The 21209-nt window shown below is 37.5% G+C and overlaps 1 protein-coding gene across 4 annotated transcripts; it reads right to left on the bottom strand.

The window, feature by feature from the left end:
• Positions 3182-14758, bottom strand: LOC18770861 (uncharacterized metal-dependent hydrolase YabD). Of its 4 annotated transcripts, none has more exons than XM_007203842.2 (8): positions 14496-14758; positions 14325-14398; positions 14161-14242; positions 13375-13425; positions 7456-7556; positions 6682-6835; positions 6395-6598; positions 3182-3716 (listed from the first exon to the last, which is right to left on the bottom strand). In XM_007203842.2, exons 1-8 carry the CDS (start codon positions 14616-14618, stop codon positions 3603-3605), a joined length of 903 nt encoding a protein of 300 aa, XP_007203904.2. In that variant the 5' UTR covers positions 14619-14758; the 3' UTR covers positions 3182-3602. The 4 variants fall into 4 exon arrangements, with proteins under 4 accessions (XP_007203904.2, XP_020424049.1, XP_020424051.1 ...); XM_020568460.1 differs by having other exon boundaries at positions 14161-14245; positions 14496-14709; XM_020568461.1 differs by lacking the exon at positions 3182-3716 and adding an exon at positions 4894-5532 and having other exon boundaries at positions 14161-14245; positions 14496-14709.

Genomic DNA, 21209 nt, shown 5'->3' with positions numbered 1-21209 from the left:
TTACCCGTAATTTATGGAGTAATTAGCTTATTTTTCTAAAAACATCATATCTTACTTGTAAGTTATTGTGTAAAAGGCCTATATATCTGAAATCGCAACATCTTACCCGTAACTTATATAGTAAATAAATTATTTTTCTAAAAACACCATATCTTACCGATAAGTTATGGAGTAAAATGCCTATATATCTGAGAACACAACATCTTATCCGTATTTTATTGAGTAAATAGCCTGTTTTTCTTGAAACACCATATCTTACGGGTAAGTTATAGTCTAAAAGGCCTATATATCTGAGAACGCAACATCTTACCCGTAACTTATGCAGTAAATAACTTATTTTTTCTCAAAACACCATATCTTACCGGTAAGTTATAGTGTAAAATGCTTATATATCAGATAGCACAACATCTTATCTGTATTTTATTGAGTAAATAGCCTGTTTTTCTAAAAACATTATATCTTATAGGTAAGTTATAGTGTAAAATGCCTATATATCTGAGAACGCAACATCTTACTCGTAATTTATGGAGTAAATAACTTGTTTTTCTAAAAACACCATACTTTTCCAGTATATATCTGGTAGTTTAAAAGTATGAGAATTCAAATTAGAGATTGAGGATTCAAATGTCCACAAAAGATCTACTAAAACATGAATGAAAAATGCAGAATCGATTCAACAATAACTGTCTGTACTGTGAGCTAGGGTTGGCTGTAGAAATGGCTAGAAGTGGCCAATTTGATTGAAAAAAGTATGAGAATTCAAATTAGAGATTGAGAATTCGAATGACCCCAAAAGATCTGCTAAAACATGAATGAAAAAAATTGAACCGATTCAACAGTACAAGTCTGTACTGTGAGCTAGGGTTGGCTGTAGAAATGGCTAGAGATGACCAATTTGATTGGAAAAAGTATGAGAATTCAAATTACAGATTGAGGATTCGAATTGCCACAAAATATCTGCTAAAAATGAATGAAAAATACATAACCGATTCAACAATAATTGTCTGTACTGTGAGTTTGGGTTGGCTGTAGAAATGGCTATAAGCGGCCAATTTGATTGGAAAAAGTATAAGAATTCAAATTAGAGATTGAGGATTCGAATAACCCCAAAAGATCTGCTAAAACATGAATGAAAAAAACTGAACCGATTCAACAATACCTGTCTGTACTGTGAGCTAGGGTTGGCTGTAGAAATGGCTAGAAGTGCACAATTTGATTGGAAAAAGTATGAGAATTCAAATTAGAGATTGAGGATTGGAATGGCCACAAAATATGTGCTAAAACATGAATGAAAAAAGTTGAACCGATTCAACAATACCTATCTGTACTTTGAGCTAGGGTTGGCTATAGAAATGGCTAGAAGTGGCCAATTTGATTGGAAAAAGTATGAGAATTCAAATTAGAGTTTGAGGATTCGAATGGCCACAAAAGATCTGCTAAAATATGAATGAAAAAGACTGAACCGATTCAACAATACATGTCTGTACTGTGAGCTAGGTTTGGCTGTAGAGATGGTCAATTTGATTGGAAAAGTATGAGAATTCAAATTACAGATTGAGGATTCGTATGGCCATAAAATATCTACTAAAACATGAATGAAAAATACAAAACCTATTCAACAATAGCTGTCTGTACTGTGAGCTAGGGTTGGCTATAGAAATGGCCAGAAGTGGCCAATTTGATTGTAAAATGTATGAGAATTCAAATTAGAGATTGAGGATTGGAATGGCCACAAAAGATCTGCTAAAACATGAATGGGAAAAAGCTAAACCGATTCAACAATACATGTCTATACTGTGAGCTAGGGTTGGCTGTAGAAATTGCTAGAAGTGGCCAATTTGATTGGAAAAAGTATGAGAATTCAAACTACAGATTGAGGATTCGAATGGCCACAAAAGGTCTGCTAAAACATGAATGAAAAATACATAACCAATTCAACAATACATGTATGTATTGTGAGCTACGGTTGGCTGTAGAAATGGCTAGAGATAGCCAATTTCATTGGGAAAAGTATGAGAATTCAAATTAGAGATTGAGGATTCGAAAGGCCACAGAAGATCTGCTAAAACATGAAAGAAAAAAAAATGAACCAATTCAACAATACCTGTTTGTATTGTGAGCTAGGGTTGGCTATAGAAATGGCTAGAGGTGGCCAATTTGATTGGAAAAAGTATGAGAATTCAAATTAGAGATTGAGGATTCGAATGGACACAAAAGATTTGCTAAAACATGAATGAAAAAAAATGAACCCATTCAACAGTACATGTCTGTACTTTGAGCTAAAGTTGCCTATAGAAATGGCTATAATTGGCCAATTTGATTGGAAAAAGTATGAGAATTTAAATTAAAGATTGAGGATTCGAATGGATAAAAAAGATCTGCTAAAACAGTAAAGAAAAAATCTTAACCGATTCAACAATTCCCGTCTGTACTGTAAGCTAGAGTTGGCTGTAGAAAAGGCTAGCAATGGCCAATTTGATTGAGAAAAGTATGAGAATTGAAATTAGAGATTGAGGATTCGAATAGCAACAAAAGATTTGCTAAAACATGAATGAAAAAAAAAAATGAACCCATTCAACAATACATGTCTATACTTTAAGCTAGGGTTGGTTGTAGAAATGGCTAGAAGTGTCCAATTTGATTGGAAAAAGTATGAGAATTCAAATTAGAGATTGAGGATTCGATTTAACACAAAATATCTGCTAAAACAGTAATGAAAAAATCTTAACCGATTCAACAATTTCAGTCTGTACTGTCAGCTAGGGTTGCCTGTAGAAAAGGCTGACAATGGCCAATTTGATTGGAAAACATATGAGAATTCAAATTAGAAATTGAGAATTCGAATGGACACAAAAGATTTATTAAAACGTGAATGAAAAAAATTGAAACCGATTCAATAATACTTGTCTGTACCGTGAGCTAGGGTCGACTGTCGAAAATTCTAGAAGTGGCCAATTTGATTGTTAAAAAGTATGAGAATTCAAATTAGAAATTTTGGATTCGAATGGACACAAAAGATTTATTAAAACATGAATGAAAAAAATGAAACGATTCAACAATACATATATGTATCGTGAACTAGGGTCGGCTAGAAGTGGCCAATTTGATTCGAAAAAGTATGAGAATTCAAATTAGAGATTGAGGATTCGAATTGAAACAAAAGATCTGCTACAACACGAATGAAAAAAACTGAATCCATTCAACAATACCTGTTTGTACCTTGAGCAAAGGTTGGGTAGAGCAAAGACTAGGAGAAAGTAAAACCCAGACGCACCAGCACACAGAGAACATCAAACCCTTGATATTGTAGACAATAATAAAAAGTAGAAACGGTTGACAAAAGGTTACCAACATAAAGATTCAGCAGCTACTCAAATTTTTACATAAAATTACAAGGTATTTCTCATTTTGTAACAAAGGACCTCTTCAATCACATGGCCAGGAAAATAAAGGAGCAAATACTCCACCATCACCACCTTCTCTCTCACTATCTCCGACCATAATTTTGTTATTATAGCACATCACAAAAATCCATACGGCCTTTCCATATCTGAAACAAGAACTTGAGTGGAGTACACAGTATACTCAGGCTCTTACTTAGTTTAAGATTGCCCGCCACAGGTATCGTAAGAGAATAAGCGTACTGCATTTTGGTAAGTTACTTCAGCGAGTTCTTCTTTGGTCATCTCTACCAAAGATGCTACAAAGATGAGAACCTGGAATTGGAGCCATTAAGCTTAAACAAACATTATAAACTAATAAACAATCATTGACATAAAGGATGTTACAATGTATACATGAACTCTCAACCCCGCAATAACTAAATTTGGTCAACATTAAAAAATAAATAAATAATTTGGTTGAGGCCTAGAAGTGTCAATGTCAATTTAGACACTACTCCTTTCTATGCAGCCTAACCATAGGGTACAAGTATCAAAAGAAACACACTCGTCCAAGAGATTCACGTAAAAAGATTTAATCACAAAGGCATGTCTGAACCTTGCCCTTTTCTTTTTCTAACAAAATAAAAGAAATTATTAATTTTACATCTGAACGAACATTTGATTCATCTCTTTGGTATTCATTAATGACATGTTAAGTGGCTTCTGCAATATATAATGAACTAAATGAAGGGTTACACATAGTTGGATCTATACATAATTACATTCATTAGATTATCACCATCACTTATCATGTTAGTTATCCACCATACATCATAACTAAAAACGATACAAGAATTGTGATAATGTGAAGGTGAAAATATCCCGCATTGGAAAACTAACAAACCCTAGAAGGACTTATAAGGAGTTGGGCTACTTCCCCCATGGCCAATTTGTTTTGGGATGAAACCTTAACTTCCTTCGTGGTATCATAGTGGACTTATAAGGAGTTGGGCTACTCCCCCATTGCCAATTTGCGGTGGAATTGCAACTTCCTTCAAGAACAAGGTTTTCTGTGTGTGTGTTTGTGTAAAATTTTATAAAATTTATATATATAACAATTCATAAGTTTACTACTTTAACATGGGATGTTTTTCTAAGCTCTAAATAGTTTTGCTATATATTACATGCCAAATTTCCAATGAAATCACTTGAAATGAAAATGACACGAACATAATTGTATCTTTTACTATAAATGATTAGGTATAATTGTTTATTCTTACACATTATCTAAGCTCAGACAAATTGGTTTTAAATTTTATCAATTTATTGGTCGTTAGATATGTCTATCATACAATGTAAAAACAAATGTGTCAAACAGTTGGTTTTAGATGTTTGTCATCGGACATTACAAATGAAAATATCTCATCCAAACTTACACATTCAAGTCTTCCCAGATTTTAGGGGATTAGTGATGAGGACATTCATTTAATTCAGTCTTCAAATCCTAAAATTCTGGAGCAACTTTCCTTATTTGTTTAATGGGTAAATTACTCAAATGGTCCTCAAATTTGTACCCGATTTACATTTTAGTCTCTAAACTAAATTATTCGTTCAAATGGTCCACCAACTCTTTGTTACATTTTCTGTTAAATTTAGTCATGTGAGCAGCACATGCTACATTTGTGGGGGTAAATAAGACTTTTGACCTATGTATCACCCCTTTATTACCTATGTATCACCACTTTATCACCTATGTATCACCACTTTATCACCTATTTAGGGAACATAGGACGGTTATGGACGGTTTTACCCTTACATTTGACGGCAACATTAACATAATGTAACGGTAGGATCAAATTTGGTACTAAAGCCTAGTTTTCATTTTTCCTTGGGCTTGAAATTTTCAACTCTCTTGTCTGCATGATGTATGTTGAGTGCACCTCCAACTAAGTCTAGTAAGACAGACCAGCCCGAGATGGTCTATGAACGGATTGTTCAATTGCTGGAAACTCTAACAGAGAAGGTGCCATATCAGATCACCGTCTTTGATGAGTATTTCAGAATCATTGAACGTCATCTTGACAAAATAGAAGCATCCAGTCGCCATTTTGTGGATAAATTTGACGTGGTCGATGTTTGTTCAAAGAACCTGGAATCTCAAGAACGTCAATCCACTGATGATTTGATAAGTGCTAAACAAGGAGAAAATTTTCAAGACAATACCATGGAGAATCAAGCAAGGTGAGTTTAAGGAAGAAGTTTGGGAGCTGAACTTCCAGCTAGCGATGAGGACTCTAAAATTGAATCTAGTGAGATTGTTGAACCTATGATGACACTGGTAAGTTGACCGTTGACCGAATCACGATTCAGCAAAGGACAGAAAGGTGTAACTGATCAGTTGGAATTCCTACAACTAATTGATTCTAGCGGATTCAGAAGGCAGAAGATGAGTCTATATGTTTGCACACTAATTCCAGCTTTCTTGAATGTTACTACAATTTTAACTCACCCGAGTTGAGTTCTTCTCAGCCCAGGAAAATTGATGAGAACATCTTTGTCAAACCCATTAGGATTTACAAACGAAAGAGATGGAAGAGGAAATCATTTAATTCAATCTTCAAATCCTGCAATTCTGGAGCACCTTTCCTTTTTTGTTGTTAGTTTCCTAGGTTCTCTAAGTTTTTCAGTTTCTAGTAGGATTTTAGTTTTCCAGATTTCAGTAGGATTTCTAAGTTTTTAATTTTATTTGGATACCCCCCTCCCCCCCCAAAAAAAATTATTTTCCAGAGATTGGAGAATTCTTGAAGCCCCTGGAGTGACTCCAGGCCAATCCTTGTTCATTTAATTCTGTTTTCCAGTGTTTTCGCTTCCATTAAACTACCTAAATCTATAATTCATCCATATCCTACATCAATTAGGGTTTAAACAGTGGCCGTAGAAACTACAATGACAACAACAATTAATATATTTTAAAACGACTAATGACCAAGATGTGTACTGTAAAACACTACCTTGTGAATATTTTCTGGGTGATTTAGTGCTTCTTTTGGAAATGTTGATACATCTCTTGCACCAGCAAATGGAGCTGAGGAAATTTCTATTGACTGAAGCTCTTCAGGGAGGGAAGCTCCTTCAACCAGATGCGCAGAATCTAACTCAGACTTGGGTAATGCATCAGGTGCATCTGTCTCCAGTAAAATTCTTTCAGAAGGCACCTAGAAAGAACAAATTAAAAACAAAATTGGATCCAATAATGTCTAATGGTGTACATACACAACAACCTAAATATGGAACTAACCATCTTCAGCATCCTCTTTGCCTTGTGTACTTTCATGGACATAAGAAATCCAGAGAAAGAAAAGTAAGCACCAAGATTGGCAAATTCAGGAACCATCTCAGCAGAACCTAGGTAAGAATGAAGAATGACGCCAGCAGGAAAAGGACCCAAAGATCTGACAAGATAATTATTCATCTTTAGAAAGCATTAAATAAAACAATATAATATGAGGCAATGATAGATAAGTAGTTTCGATAAACCTCAATTACACGCTATAATTAACATTAATAGAGAAGAAGGCAGCATCTACGCCATGGAAAAGCAAATTATGCCTTCTCCAAAGGTTGTTCTGCATGAAAACATCTAACTACAGAATCAACCTACGGGCCATGAAATAGCAATCATTATGCAGTAAGTCAAAGAACACAGAGCACAACATTTTTCTGATAAGTAAAGGCTCTATACGAAGGATTACAGAGACGAGCTGCCATGAAATCCAGTGGTTGCAATTGCAAGAAACCACTTCAGGTGGGGTGCTGGCCGGATGGATGCATGAAACAAACTTCTAAGTTTAAACATGAGAAATTGGAAAAACTCAGGCGATATAGTAACCGAGCAGCACCACAGTGAAAAGCCCACTTTCAATTTGGTTCCCATCGACAATAGCTTGTTCTGTTCTTGGTTGTTATAATCATGCCCATGTACTAAAACTCATAATCTTTACAAACTAAACAATTAAGAAACATATAAAAAGCAAAATTTAAATTAGATATACATATATGTGTGTGTGCATACTTCATTATCTGAAGAAGGTCTCCAAAAGCACGAACACAGTGGATGGATGCTGGCCTTTTTAACTCTTTTGCAATTTCAAGTTGTTGCCTGAATACATTAACCTGCAGCAGAAACCTTACACATTAACAGGATTATGGAATCAATTGATGATAAATGGGATATAAAAAAAACAATTCTAATCAGCCCATTAAGATACCAGGAGCATGTGCAAGCAGCTACATATCATGGCAATTCAAATTTTTACAGAAATAACAACATGGAGACTTGCTTGACTGAAAGATAAAAGGAAAAAGTACAATAAAATTGCCTTCCATCCTCTTCTTTATTTTGTTGTCAAAAGAGTTAGTTACAGTCCCCAACGTACATTCATTCTGCCTAATAAGACCTCTTCCAACTTTAACAAGAAGGATACAAAGTGAGATCACGTGTACATACTCTTTGGTTCAGTTGAAATTACCATAAACATTCCATTAACATCCCAACCATTGAGTCTAAAACGTAGTGTCCTTGTTCCAAGAAAGAACTGTGCAGAAAAATGCCCCAAGTTTATTCAACTGGGCAAAGAATATTGAAGAATACCAGAACCAACGAGCCAATAAAAGGTTGTGGCAAAAATTCTGCATGAGAACATACGTCGGTTGTGTGCATGAAGACATGTTTGCCTTTCATGCATGTGATTATGTATGGCTGCACATGTATGATGCAAACAAAGAATGGTGCCAGCTTATATTTTCTCTTGGGTTAGGAGTCTAGGGCTAAAATAACTTTTAGATTGAGTTATTCATTTTAGAGTTACAAGCATCTTTTTGTGCAAGGACATAACTGGAATTTAATACATTTCCTGTGCAGAAATTCTCATCAATCCTAGTCAAAAAGGGCTAAGTTATATTAAATTATTAAATTAATTGTTTTCCTATCTTCTTTAGGATTTGGTTTAGTTTCTTGTTTTGTTTTTAATTTCATTTATCAATTAGGTTTTCTTAGTAAACTAGGAATAGGAATTCTACGCTGGTGTATTCTAATATAAATAGGCTATTAAGAGACTCTTGTATTCAGTTTTCAATCAATATAATTTCGGACTTTAGTCTAAAGAGTTTTGGAATTTAGCGCTAGACCTCAAAATTCTTCGTTCCAACTTCAATTCTACAGCTTTATCCTTCTATTCTCTCTGTACTTTGGGTTGTTTGGGTCGCTGGACAGCCGCTGCCCTGCATCATGAAATCTCTCTCTCTCTCTCATGTAGTACAGCCCATAGGTATTAGATTAAGCACTCAAACAATAGAACAAAGAAGAATATAAGAGATCGAGGAGACGAAAATATAAATCGAAACGACGAAAGAAAGGGCAGAACAGTAGAACAAGAAGAATATTGGAGGTCGAGGAGACAAAAATATAGACCGAAGGGACGAAAGAAAGGACTAAAATCAGAGAACCGAGAAGGAAGGACAGAAATCACATAGTTTTAAGAGAAGTTTTACTCAATATCCAAATCTGCATTTCCTCTCATTAATGAAGATAATCAGCTGGAATATTTGAGGTCTGGGAAGTAGAAGGAAAAGATTACTGGTAAAAGAGCAACTTCGGAGACTCAAACCAGACATTGTAATTTTGTTGGAAACTAAAAAGGAGACTGTGGACAGACAATTGGTTGCTGGTGTTTGGGGGTCAAGATTCAAGGAGTGGGTCTTCTCGCCCTCTTTGGGAAGATCTGGCGGCATAGCAGTTTTGTGGAATTCCCAATCCGTTTCGGTAATCGATTCTATGGTTGGCGAATTTTCTGTATCTATTAGAATTGTAGAGAATATTGGGACAGATTGGTGGCTGTCCGGGATTTATGGCCCATGCAGACAGAGGGAAAGAAATAGTTTCTGGGAAGAATTGGCTGATCTGTACGGGTTTTGCGGTGATAAGTGGTGTCTTGGAGGGGACTTTAACGTTGTCCGCTTTTCAGCTGAAAAGTCGAACGAAGGAAGAGTGACTAAAAGCATGAGAGATTTTAATGATTTTATCCAAGAAACAAATTTACGGGATCCCAATCTCCTAAACGCTTCTTTCACTTGGTCTAATCTAAGAGAAAATGCTGTTTGTAGAAGACTGGACAGATTTCTGGTGTCGGGCAGCTGGGAAGATCACTTCCCTCATTATCGCCACAAAGCCTTGCCGCGAATCACCTCTGATCATTGCCCTATAGAGCTGGACACCTCTAGGGTAAAGTGGGGTCCTTCTCCATTCCGGTTTGAAAATATGTGGCTGAATCACCCGGATTTTATGAGGAAGATCAAGCTGTGGTGGGGTGAGGACCAGATTCCGGGATGGGAGGGATACAAATTCATGACGAGGTTAAAAATGCTAAAATCGAAATTGAAAGTATGGAGCAAGGAGGAATTCGGGGATGTTGAGCGTGATTTACGGGAGGCAGAAGCTAGATTGCTGGTTTTGGACCAACGTGAAGGAACTGAAGGTTTGGATCACCTTTTGAGGTCTGAGAGAGATAATCTTCTTCTAAAGATTGGAGATTTAGCCCAGAAGGAGGAAGTCAAATGGCGCCAAAGAGGAAAGGTAAAATGGGCAAGAGAAGGTGATGGGAATACCAAGTTCTTTCACAGAGTGGCAAATGGAGCTAGGAAAAGAAATTACATAGAAAAATTAGAAGTGGAGGATTTGGGAGTTATAGAAGTAGACGCTAACATTGAAAGGGAGGTGATTAGATTCTTTAAAGGGTTATATAGCAGCAATAAAAATGTAGGCTGGGGAGTTGAAGGGCTAAATTGGTGTCCCATTAGCCAAGTGGAGGCTGATTGGCTTGAACGTCCTTTTGATTTGGAGGAAGTTCAGAAAGCAGTTTTCGAGTGTGGCAAGGACAAATCCCCGGGACCAGATGGTTTCTCCATGAGTTTTTTCCAATCTTGCTGGGAGGTTGTCAAGGGAGATCTCATGAAGGTTATGCAAGATTTTTTTCAAAGTGGAATCGTAAATGGGGTTACAAATGAAACTTTCATTTGTCTCATTCCTAAAAAGGCGAATTCTGTGAAGGTTACTGATAACAGACCGATTAGTCTTGTTACGAGCCTTTATAAAGTGATATCCAAGGTCTTGGCTTCAAGATTGAGGGAGGTTCTTGGAAATACTATCTCCCAATCTCAGGGAGCCTTTGTCCAAAAGCGACAGATTCTAGATGCTGTGTTAGTTGCAAATGAAGTTGTTGAGGAAGTCAGAAAACAGAAAAGAAAAGGGCTGGTTTTCAAAATTGATTTCGAGAAAGCTTACGACCATGTGGAATGGAATTTCGTAGATGATGTGCTGGCAAGGAAAGGCTTTGGTGTCAAATGGAGAGGCTGGATTATTGGCTGCTTGGAATCTGTCAACTTTTCCATTATGATTAATGGAAAACCAAGAGGAAAGTTCAGAGCCTCTAGGGGATTGAGACAAGGGGACCCGTTATCCCCTTTCCTATTTACTTTGGTTAGCGACGTTTTAAGCAGAATAATAGAAAGGGCTCAAGATGTTAACCTAGTTCATGGAATTGTATCTGGTCATGATCAAGTGGAAGTTTCTCACCTCCAATTTGCAGATGATACCATTTTCCTTTTGGATGGCAAGGAAGAGTATTGGTTAAATCTGTTGCAACTGTTGAAGTTGTTTTGTGATGTGTCTGGAATGAAGATTAATAAGGCTAAAAGTTGCATTCTGGGGATCAATTTTAGTACTGAAGCTCTGAATAACATGGCGGGCAGTTGGGGATGCGAGGTTGGTTGCTGGCCTATGGTTTACTTGGGTCTGCCTCTCGGGGGAAACCCAAGAGCTCTTAATTTCTGGAATCCAGTAATGGATAAGGTGGAGAAAAGACTTCAAAAATGGAAGAGGGCTTGCTTATCCAAAGGTGGAAGGTTAACGCTAATCCAAGCGGTTTTGAGCAGCATTCCTTCTTACTATATGTCACTGTTTAAGATGCCTATAGGAGTGGCCGCCAAAGTAGAACAACTTATGCGTAACTTTTTATGGGAAGGTTTAGAAGAAGGCAAGAATTGTCACTTGGTCAGGTGGGAAAGGGTGACTAAATCGAAAGAGGAAGGTGGTCTTGGAATTGGCTCTTTAAGAGAAAGAAATGAAGCCCTCAGAGCTAAATGGTTGTGGAGATTTCCACTTGAACCCAATTCGCTATGGCATAGGATCATTAAGAGCAAGTACGGAATTGACTCAAATGGGTGGGATACTAAACAGATTGATAAGGTGTCTTGCAGGAATCCTTGGCGAGAAATTTCGAAAGGGTATAACTCGTTTCTTCAATGCTGCAGATTTTCTGTTGGAAATGGGGAGAAAATTAGATTTTGGGAGGATCTTTGGCTGAAAGAAGGGATTCTTAAAGATCTGTTTCCTAGACTCTCTTCCTTGTCTAGGAGAAAAAATCAAAGTATAGCCTGTTTTGCTAACAATCATGTGATGCCTCTCAATTGGGATTTTGATTTCAGAAGGAATTTGTCCGAGGCTGAAATAGCAGAAGTGGTAATACTTTTGGATATATTGGGGAACGTGAGATTATACGGTTCTAGACCGGATCGGAGATCTTGGGAGGTCGAGGAGCAGGGTTCTTTTTCCTGCAAGTCTTTCAGGTCTTTTCTTCTCTCTACCACTAGGGATGTCTTTCCCCCTTTCAGCTCAATCTGGAAGGCAAAGACTCCGCCGAAAATTCAATTTTTCGTATGGCTGGCAGCAAATGGTAGGATTAATACTTGCGATTGCATTCAAAGGAGGCAACCAAAGATGCGCTTATCCCCCTCTTGGTGTGTTCTTTGCAAAGAGAATGCAGAAAACATTGATCACTTGTTCATTCATTGTTCGTATTCCCTAAGATTATGGTGGAGGATGTTGGGTGCTCTCGGAGTGGAGTGGGTGATTCCTAAAGGGTGTTTTGAGCTCCTTAGTATCAATCTGAGGATTTCAGGGAAGGGGAAGAGAGCTGGAATCCTTCGTGATTGTCTAGTTCATGCTATTTTCTGGAATATCTGGATGGAGCGAAATCAAAGAATTTTTCAGGGTCATATAGGAGTTAGGGTTGAGGAATTATGGGACAGAATTAAATTTTGGGCATCCCTTTGGGCTTCGGTTTCGGGGCAGTTCAAGGATTATCACTACTCTACCATCATGAGAGACATGATGGCAGTCTTAAGATGATTTTACTGAAGTTTTTTTGTGTTTTTTCGTGTTTTTTATACAGTTTGTTTTTCAATCTTAGTAGGTCAGACTCTGTTTTTGGTCTTCTTGTTTGATCGAGGATTTTTCCTCTTGATTATCAATACAATGTTTCTATTCAAAAAAAAAAAAAAGAACTACATGGGAGTATTTATAGCAAACTAAAACCTAGATATAATAGGATAAAAATCCCTTGCTTAAACAGAAATCCTAACCCAAATAAAAAAGGAAACTTAAAACTAGAAATCTGGAAATCTGGAAAAGTTGAAATCCTACTAGAATTTAGAAAACTAGAGAATCTAGGAAACTAACAAATACATTAGGAAACTAATAAATTTCGGTCCTACGCGTACTGCATCACTCTCTCTCTCTCTCTCTCTCTCTCTCTCTCTCTCTCTCTCTCTCTCTCTCTCTCTCTCTCTCTCTCTCGCATCCACTAAGTTCTCTCTTTTTTAATCTCTTTAAGACTTTAATGCTCTTTTCTCCAGATGCTTGCATGGAATAAGCTTCCACTAAGACTCTTATGAGATATAATTTGAGAAATAATGTCCTCTAGATAAAATAAAACAAAAGGTTATCTTAAAATGAAGTTTTTGATTATCATGAAAACTTTCAATCACAAATCTGGGCTCCCCACCAATAACAACAAGAGGAAGCAATAGATGATAACAACAAGAGATGACCAACTTATATGAATATTTAGGAAGAATGAGTTGGAATGATAAGAACCTGATCTGTGAAATCAACCTTCTTCCCTTGTGAACCTTTGTCCAAGCCAATCTGAAAGGTTTACATGACTCTATTAGAACTTAGAATTTAGAGGTGCCTTTAATCATGTGTATAGAGGCTTTGGAACCTATAAATTTCATACCTGCAAAGAATAGGATTATTCCAGTAGGAACTTCATGTGAGCTAAACAATTGATGTGGCGGGCTCATAAAGAACCAGAAATCAGAGAAAGAGATAGCAGTGGTGATATAAGGAAGACACATCCAAAGCTTTGCTCATAAATGTTCTTAAAGATAGCAAGGAAAGCCCCTCAAATGGGTAAAGCAGAAGTTCAACCCAAGAGCCAAGTAACAGACAAAACTTTTGTCTTAGTTTGGGTAGGAAGAACTCATATAATGAGAGCAAGGGCATTTGATGGAAATTAATTATTTCATTTAGAAGGAAGGGAGGAAACTGACCTTAGAGCTACTCCTATCCTTCCTAATCAGGGAAAATGACATGTAATCGTGCTCCCACCCATCCCTAAGCCTTTCCCAATTTTGAGAATTCCCTGAACTTTTCACCCATCAAGTTATGTTTGGGGTTCCTCAAATCATATCAAGTTAGATTTCGAAGGGAAAATATGGAGGGAAATGATTGGAGATGGTCTAAGGAATTATCAACACAGAGCTCCTCACTTGAAGTCATTGATTAAAAACCGAATCGTACATTTGCACACAGGAAAACAGAAGATATAAACATAAAGTAAAAAAAGTTTCTTTAAGCCAATGGACCGCAGCTACCAACCTCTCCAACTGCAGCAGAGGGAGTAGCCTCGAAGAATTGTTTTAAAGTGTTGAGCCAATTGGGTGTCCTCTCTACAACATACCTACTGACATACAATACAAGAGAAGAAAGGGTTGGAGAAAATACAATCGAAAACTTCAATCTCGACCTAGAGAGAGATTTACCAGGGATGGAGACCGAAGCAGGGAATTACGCAAGGATAGGACTCACTAATCTGCTTGACCAAATGCCAATCTTTCTGAATGGAATAATTAAAATGACGATGTTGAAGAAGATTGAGCAGCCATAGGCATTACAATAAGGAGAGAGAAAATGTATGATATGGAAAGCGGTACCTCAGAGACTCCATTAACAGCAAAACGAACAACGCCAGAATCAACGGCCGCTGCAATCAATTGGGGTGCCTTGTCAAAGATTCTTGGGTCTTGCAAGTGACAGTGTGCGTCAAACAATTTCATCGTCTGCCCCCGGCCTGCCGCTCGGCTCTGCTCTGCTCTGCTGTTCAACCACGCTATGCAAATTGCAAGTGTTTAATGGCCACACCCCACCCTCAAGGTCGTTTCTTAAAATTAAAAAAAGGTAATTGCTACAGCAGTCCCGATCTCTTGGACCATAGGAGTCCAAGAGATTTGTGGTCACTCACAGTTGGATGTAAATTCAACGGTTCACTCAATCTTGAACTCTTTTTAAGAAACTTATTTGAACCATTAGATTAATATCCAACGGTGAGTGACCACGCACTCTGCAACATTGATCAATTCTCACTTTACCCTCTTCGAGCACTTTCAGCAATCGGCTGCAGCCCGGACAGGACAGGGCTCAAGTCAAAGGTAGTGCTTCCAACGGGCCTTGCTTGCCAGGGCAAGCGGTGAGACCCACGAAACTAGGCCAGCCCGCAGGCCAAACTAGCCTGACCTTTAGTTTAGGTTTGCTGAAGTTAGCGATGATGTCAGCAACCAAAAAAAATTTTAAAAAATTTTAAAAAATCTAAAAAAATACTATAATTTTCATAAGGGGTTGGTTGTGGGTTGCGGGTTGGGTGGGGGGGAGGAAGCGATGGGTTTCTAGTGGGTGGGGTTATAGGGACAGAGAAGAAAAAGGTGGATTTGGTGCGACGAGGGAGAAGGGATGTGTAGTTTTTTTTTTTTTCCTAAAATCTTTTTTTTTTTTCAATTTTATGTTTGTATTTTTTTTTAAAGTAATTAAAAAACCTAAGTGCACAAAATTACTACCCTTGCTACATCATTAAATTTAATGGACTTTTGGATGGAGTTAAAGGTATGGGCAATGTGGAACATCAAACCTTGGTCAAGGGGGCAAAGTAAATCACTTTAACTTTAAGAGCACTAGAGGAGGATATTTGGCTAATTAGGGATAAAAATTAAGGGTCAATTGTGGACTTTTCTGAACAATGACAAGGGAGATCCGCGGACTGTCAAGCAAATAGTTCATTTTTGGTCTTAATTACAAAAAATAGTCTGTCTTAATATAACCTTTTTTGGGTGCAAAAAAATATAGAAGATGTGACCAAATATCATCATCTTTGGTGAGCTAGCTGTTGTAGTCAAAAGGCGCCAAATGGAAAGCAATTATTGTGCCAAAGTGTGCCAAAGTGGCGATGGGTTTTGCCTCTATGGTCAGTAAGTAATGTTCTCCAAGGTTTCCCATATATTTTTAATATAAGATTTTGTTTTAATACTTTAATACAAGATTAAAGGCAATACTCTATAGTCAACTTGTTAAGGGAGAGCAAAGTGTCTAACCCATCAGGGAAACCTTGATGGGGAAGGGGGAAGGGGAGGCGGCCAGTCCCAGTCACTAGTAGGACTACTCACCCTCAACGGAGTCTAGCTTTGTAGCTTTGTTGATGTCAAACCGAGCAACTAAAGAGACTCTAAGACAATCTAGTTTGCATCAAATTGCAAAAAGATCTTGGCGGTTTTGCAGTTCAACGTACCTAATAAACACTAACTTGAGTTTTGGAACCCACCCCCTCTCTACGCAGAACCCAGAAACGCATTGCCCCCCCTCCCCTGGCAACCCACTCTACCTGGGCAAAATCCAAAAACCCATCGCCCCCTCACCCCCACTAATTTCTTACACCTCCCCTGATTTCTTCTATGCTCCCCCTTGTACCCATCGAGACCCATCGCCCCCTTCCTCTGGTTTTTTTTACCCCACTCCCACAGAACCCTAGCCCCCATACTCATTCCCCTTCTCCCCGACCTGTGCCCCTCTAGCCCATTTTCCCCATTGCAACCCACCCCACACAAAGAGAGAGAGAGAGAGAGAGAGAGAGAGAGAGAGAGAGAGAGATCAATTTTTTTAAGTTTTAATTTTAAATTTGTATTTTAAAGTCATTAATTTTTTATTAATTTTTTATCCATGCTGGAGGTGGGCTCCACTTGCCACATTACCCACTCAAATTTGTGAATAAAAACCTAGGTGCATAAAATTACTAAAACACCTATGCCACATCATCAAACTTAACGGACTTTTGGATGGAATTGACGGTAGAGGGCACTGTGGAACAACAAACCTTGGTCAATGGGGCAAAGTGGGTCACTTTAACTTTAAGGGGGTAAAGTGAGAATTGACCAATGTTTCAAGATGCACTGTAGCAATTAAGCCTCAAAAAATTGTGGTTTGGCCGTGTTATTTAGTGGTGGGCATTAAGACCGGAAAACCCAGACACCTAGACCAAAAAAAAAAAACCTTGTTGACTTAAAAAGTCAAGAAATTGGCATTGAATCGGATAAGATTAGTTTAAACTAATTTCGTGCTGGTTTCACACCTTACAAAACTGAACTAGACTAGGGTGTGTATTTTTTTTAGTTTTTTTAATTATCTAAGTCCAATGCTAAATTTCTAATCCCATAACTAATATCTATGCCTAATTGGGTTGGGATAGGGTTTTTTTTTGGCTTTTCAATTTTATGCTATTTTCTTTTGTTGTATAATTGTTTATAAAGTTTTTAAAGTATTTACATTTAAATGATATTTTTAATTAATTTTTTTTGTCCAAGTTGGATGTGGGTCAATGACCCATGTGTATGAAAGTACTAAACTAACCCTGCCACATCATCAAAGTTGACGAAGTTATGAATGGAGATGACGGCATGGGGTAAATTGGAACACCAAACCTTGGTCAAGAGGGTGTTGAGGCCCAAAAAATCCAAGGCTATGCCCAAATATATTCCCGGCTCAATGCGATACCTTATCAAGAAAAAACTCGATTTGGGCACGCGAAAGTTCGTTATACACGCTTGCATGAGTCACAATCCACGTGTCACGCCAAGCAAATATGTAACTTGTCACGCTGATAGTTGTAGCAAGCCTATAAAATGCACCGGCTCTATGAACCCATGTTAATTATCCCGCCAATCGCCGTTTTGACTCGACCATAGCCCTTTACAATACAATGAAAATGGCCAAATATGCGTTCGGTGGTTTTAATTAGAAAACCCAGAAAACAAATGTTGAAAACGATTTCAACTTTTCTTTTTTAAGTTAGAAAACAACAAAAAGTTGTTTTCTCTATTTTCTTAAGGAAAAGTGAAAACACGGGAAATGGTAGAAACATTGAGCCTTCCTCTATCTCTCTTTGCCTCCATTTGCAAATTCAGACCCAGTCCAAGAACCCATTCCTCGTTGTTGCCACCATGAAGAGGAAACCCACAATCATATCAAGTCTTTCTTCTATAATTTCATATATATGCTCCATGGCAGCTAAACCACCACCGACCATGGTTCAGTCAGTGCAACCATATCGAGATTTGTGACTTCAAAGGGGATGGAGAACTGTAACTTCAAAGGGGGATAAGAGAGAGAGAGAGAGAGAGAGAGAGAGAGAGAGAGAACTAGAGATGGAAAGCTGATGTCAACAATTTTTTCTCTCTCTTTCATTATTATAAATACTAGCCCTTTGACACACGCTCACGCATGTGCCAATTGATTTTTTTTTTTTTTAGAATTAAGAAATATAACATGGGTAGTTATGTTCCGTAAAAGTAGGACCTATTATCTGATTTTGTTTTTAATTTTAAATATTTTTAAATAAAAAATATGAATTTACCATATTATCCTCATTTAATCAATATTTTCAATTCTTAATATTTGAATTAACCAAGGGCATTTTTTGATATTTTGAATGTTTTCACAATTCTTTGCCTTTTGCTTTATATATATAGATAAATAATATTAATATTACTTTTTATGTGTATACTTGAGTTTCTAGAGTCCTTTGAAACTGAGTTACTTTTGCTATATATGTTTTTTCTACACCACGTGGAATGATCTCTAATTGATAGTTCATAAATGAATATTTTTTATAGTTAAAATATCATCATTATCTATATATATAAAGCAGCCCCGATCTCTTGGACCACAGGAATCCAAGAGACTGTGGTAACCCACCGTTGGATGTAACATTCAATGGTTCAAAAAAGTTTCCTAAAAGGAGTGCAAGAGTGAGTGAACCATTGAATTTACATCCAACGGTGAGTGATCACAAATTTCTTGGACCCCTGTAGTCCAAGATATCGGGATTGATATATAAAGCACAAAGAATGTTGAAACATTTAAAATGCCAGAAAATGCCATTGGTTAATGCAAACATTAAGAATTGAAATTATTAATTAAATGAGGATAATATGATAAATTCACACTTTTTCATATTAAAAAAATTAAAATTAAAAGAAAAATCAGATAATGGATCCTATTTTTATGGAACACAACTACCCATTATCTTTTTTAATTCTAAAATAAATTTTAAATTTAAAAATAAATAAAAAATAAAAAAACATCTCCTAGATGCGGAAGCGCGTGCGGAGAAGCTAGTATATATCAAAGGAATAATGATTTTTTTTTCTTAAACTCATACATTAATTACATAATGCATTTAGACATTAACAAAAATGCCTTTAAAAATAGCTCACATAAATTATGTGACGCATTTTAATTAGAATTACACTGTTATTCTCAAATTATACTATCAAACACGTTTTCACTGTATTTATTTTTTGAATATGTTTTTCAATTAATCTACTAGAAGCATTCTCAAATCCTAAAAATGCAAACTCGTTTTCTCATTTTTATTCTCTGAAAATATTGTCTGAAAACGTTATCAAACGGGCCTTATAATTATAGTCTAAAATATTGATAATATAGACGAAATATCGATAATATCGACGAAATATCAAGGATATTATCGTTTTTTTGGGTCATGCATATTTCAAAACGTGCCCACTACTGATATTATATCCTCATTTCCAAAATTAAGGATAAAGGGCACGAGACTTTCTGCTGAAATTTCGGCAGAATCTTCCCTATAAATTTGACTTCCCAAATTTCTCCTGTGAAAACACAGTTTATAAACACCAACTGGCAGCATGCACAAGGTATTAATATGTAATTTACGTACTAGGCCTCCGGCTTTTAAATGAATCAAGGCAGAACAACTAGCAATGCAACAACTACCATCTAAAAATTATCACCAGCAGTCTCTGGGGCCTCGGCCCAATATACAATATAATCAAAACTAAACCCAACAATAGTAATATTTAGGATTCAAATCTAACAACCACATAAAAAACCAATCACATACTCAGAATCAGCCAAACCTTTTGAATAAAGTTCATTTCACGGCTGCACCCAGGTGGGACCCTAGGCTACATACGTATCTTTACTAAGGGATCAAGCACACGTAGTTCTAAAGCCAACAATCACAACTCCGGTAATGTATAAACTTTCTTTCTTTAATCAATTCTTTCCACGCAACCATACCCTATCCAAGGCATATGTTGCCAACAACACTTCCCAAACCGGGACTTAGACATTCATACCAGTGCAGGATAATCACAAAGCACAACCTCACAGATCTCAACCCGAAAACAAATCCTCATATACCCATGTAATATGAGTGTCCACATATATATATATAACCACAACCACCTCTCACCATCATCATGTACCAGGGAAAAATAATCCAATCCAGGGATCGTTTGACTAGACTACATGTAGGAGTCCTCAACAACCATGTGACTAGGGAACGAGTCGTCCAACCAGGGGACTAACTCTCAGCCAGCATGTACAGCCAAAAACCCTCAAGACTCGTACGCCTGTGACAAGTCCTACGCGGGCAGACTACCCAATCAAGGGTCTACGGTAACACCTCGTTAAGGTATGCCCGGATTTCCGACATACCCACATATCCATATCCATGTATCCAAGTATTAGTATCCAAGGGAAGGTACATATGATGTTGCACATTATGTACTGGGGGAAAACAGTCCAACCAAGGATCGTTTGACTAGTTCACCTAGAAGAGTCCACATGAAAGAGTCTTCAATAGACCATGTGACTAGGGAACGAGCCGTCCAACTAGGGGACTAACTCTCAATCGCCACGTACAGCCGAGACCCTCAAGACTCGTACGCCTGTGACCAGTCCTACACGCGCAGATTACCCTGTTAAGGGTACACGAACCCTTGTCAAGGGCGTCTGAGTTCTAACATATCCAAACCTACACGAACCCCTGTCAAGGGTGTCCGAGTTCCAACATATCCAAACCATATCCACAATTCTTCAATATCCAACAATTCCAGAATCCATAACCAAGAAAGCCCACACTCCTAAAACACGGCACGTGTGTGTATAGTAACCAGGGAAGGTACGTATGATGGTGGAGTTCGTAACCCTTACAACAATATTTTAAAATGATATTTCCTTCCTTAATTCAATTGTTCCAAGGATCTATTCATAGTGTAGACAATAAGCTCTCAAGCATATAATTCGTAATCAGTGAGGTACATAAAGTAGTGCTAATAGCACTTCAAACTAACAAACAAGCGAGAAAAGCGTCGGCTCCCTTCTTACTGACAGCACTACTACGTGCTGGCACTCAATTAGTAGCGCTGGCACGTCACTCGGCTCCTCGGCTCACTTCGGTTGCAAAGACTTTCTCCTTAGGCGCATGTCTCAGCAACACAAAACGAGGGTTTCGCTCGTTATAGGACTTGACCAAACATCTCACGACACGAGCTGACGAC

The sequence above is a fragment of the Prunus persica genome, chromosome G7 (assembly GCF_000346465.2).
Source record: "Prunus persica cultivar Lovell chromosome G7, Prunus_persica_NCBIv2, whole genome shotgun sequence".
Classification (NCBI taxonomy): domain Eukaryota; kingdom Viridiplantae; phylum Streptophyta; class Magnoliopsida; order Rosales; family Rosaceae; genus Prunus; species Prunus persica.
The sequence above is the reverse complement of the archived record's forward strand: the minus strand, read 5'-3'. Positions and strand labels throughout refer to the sequence as shown.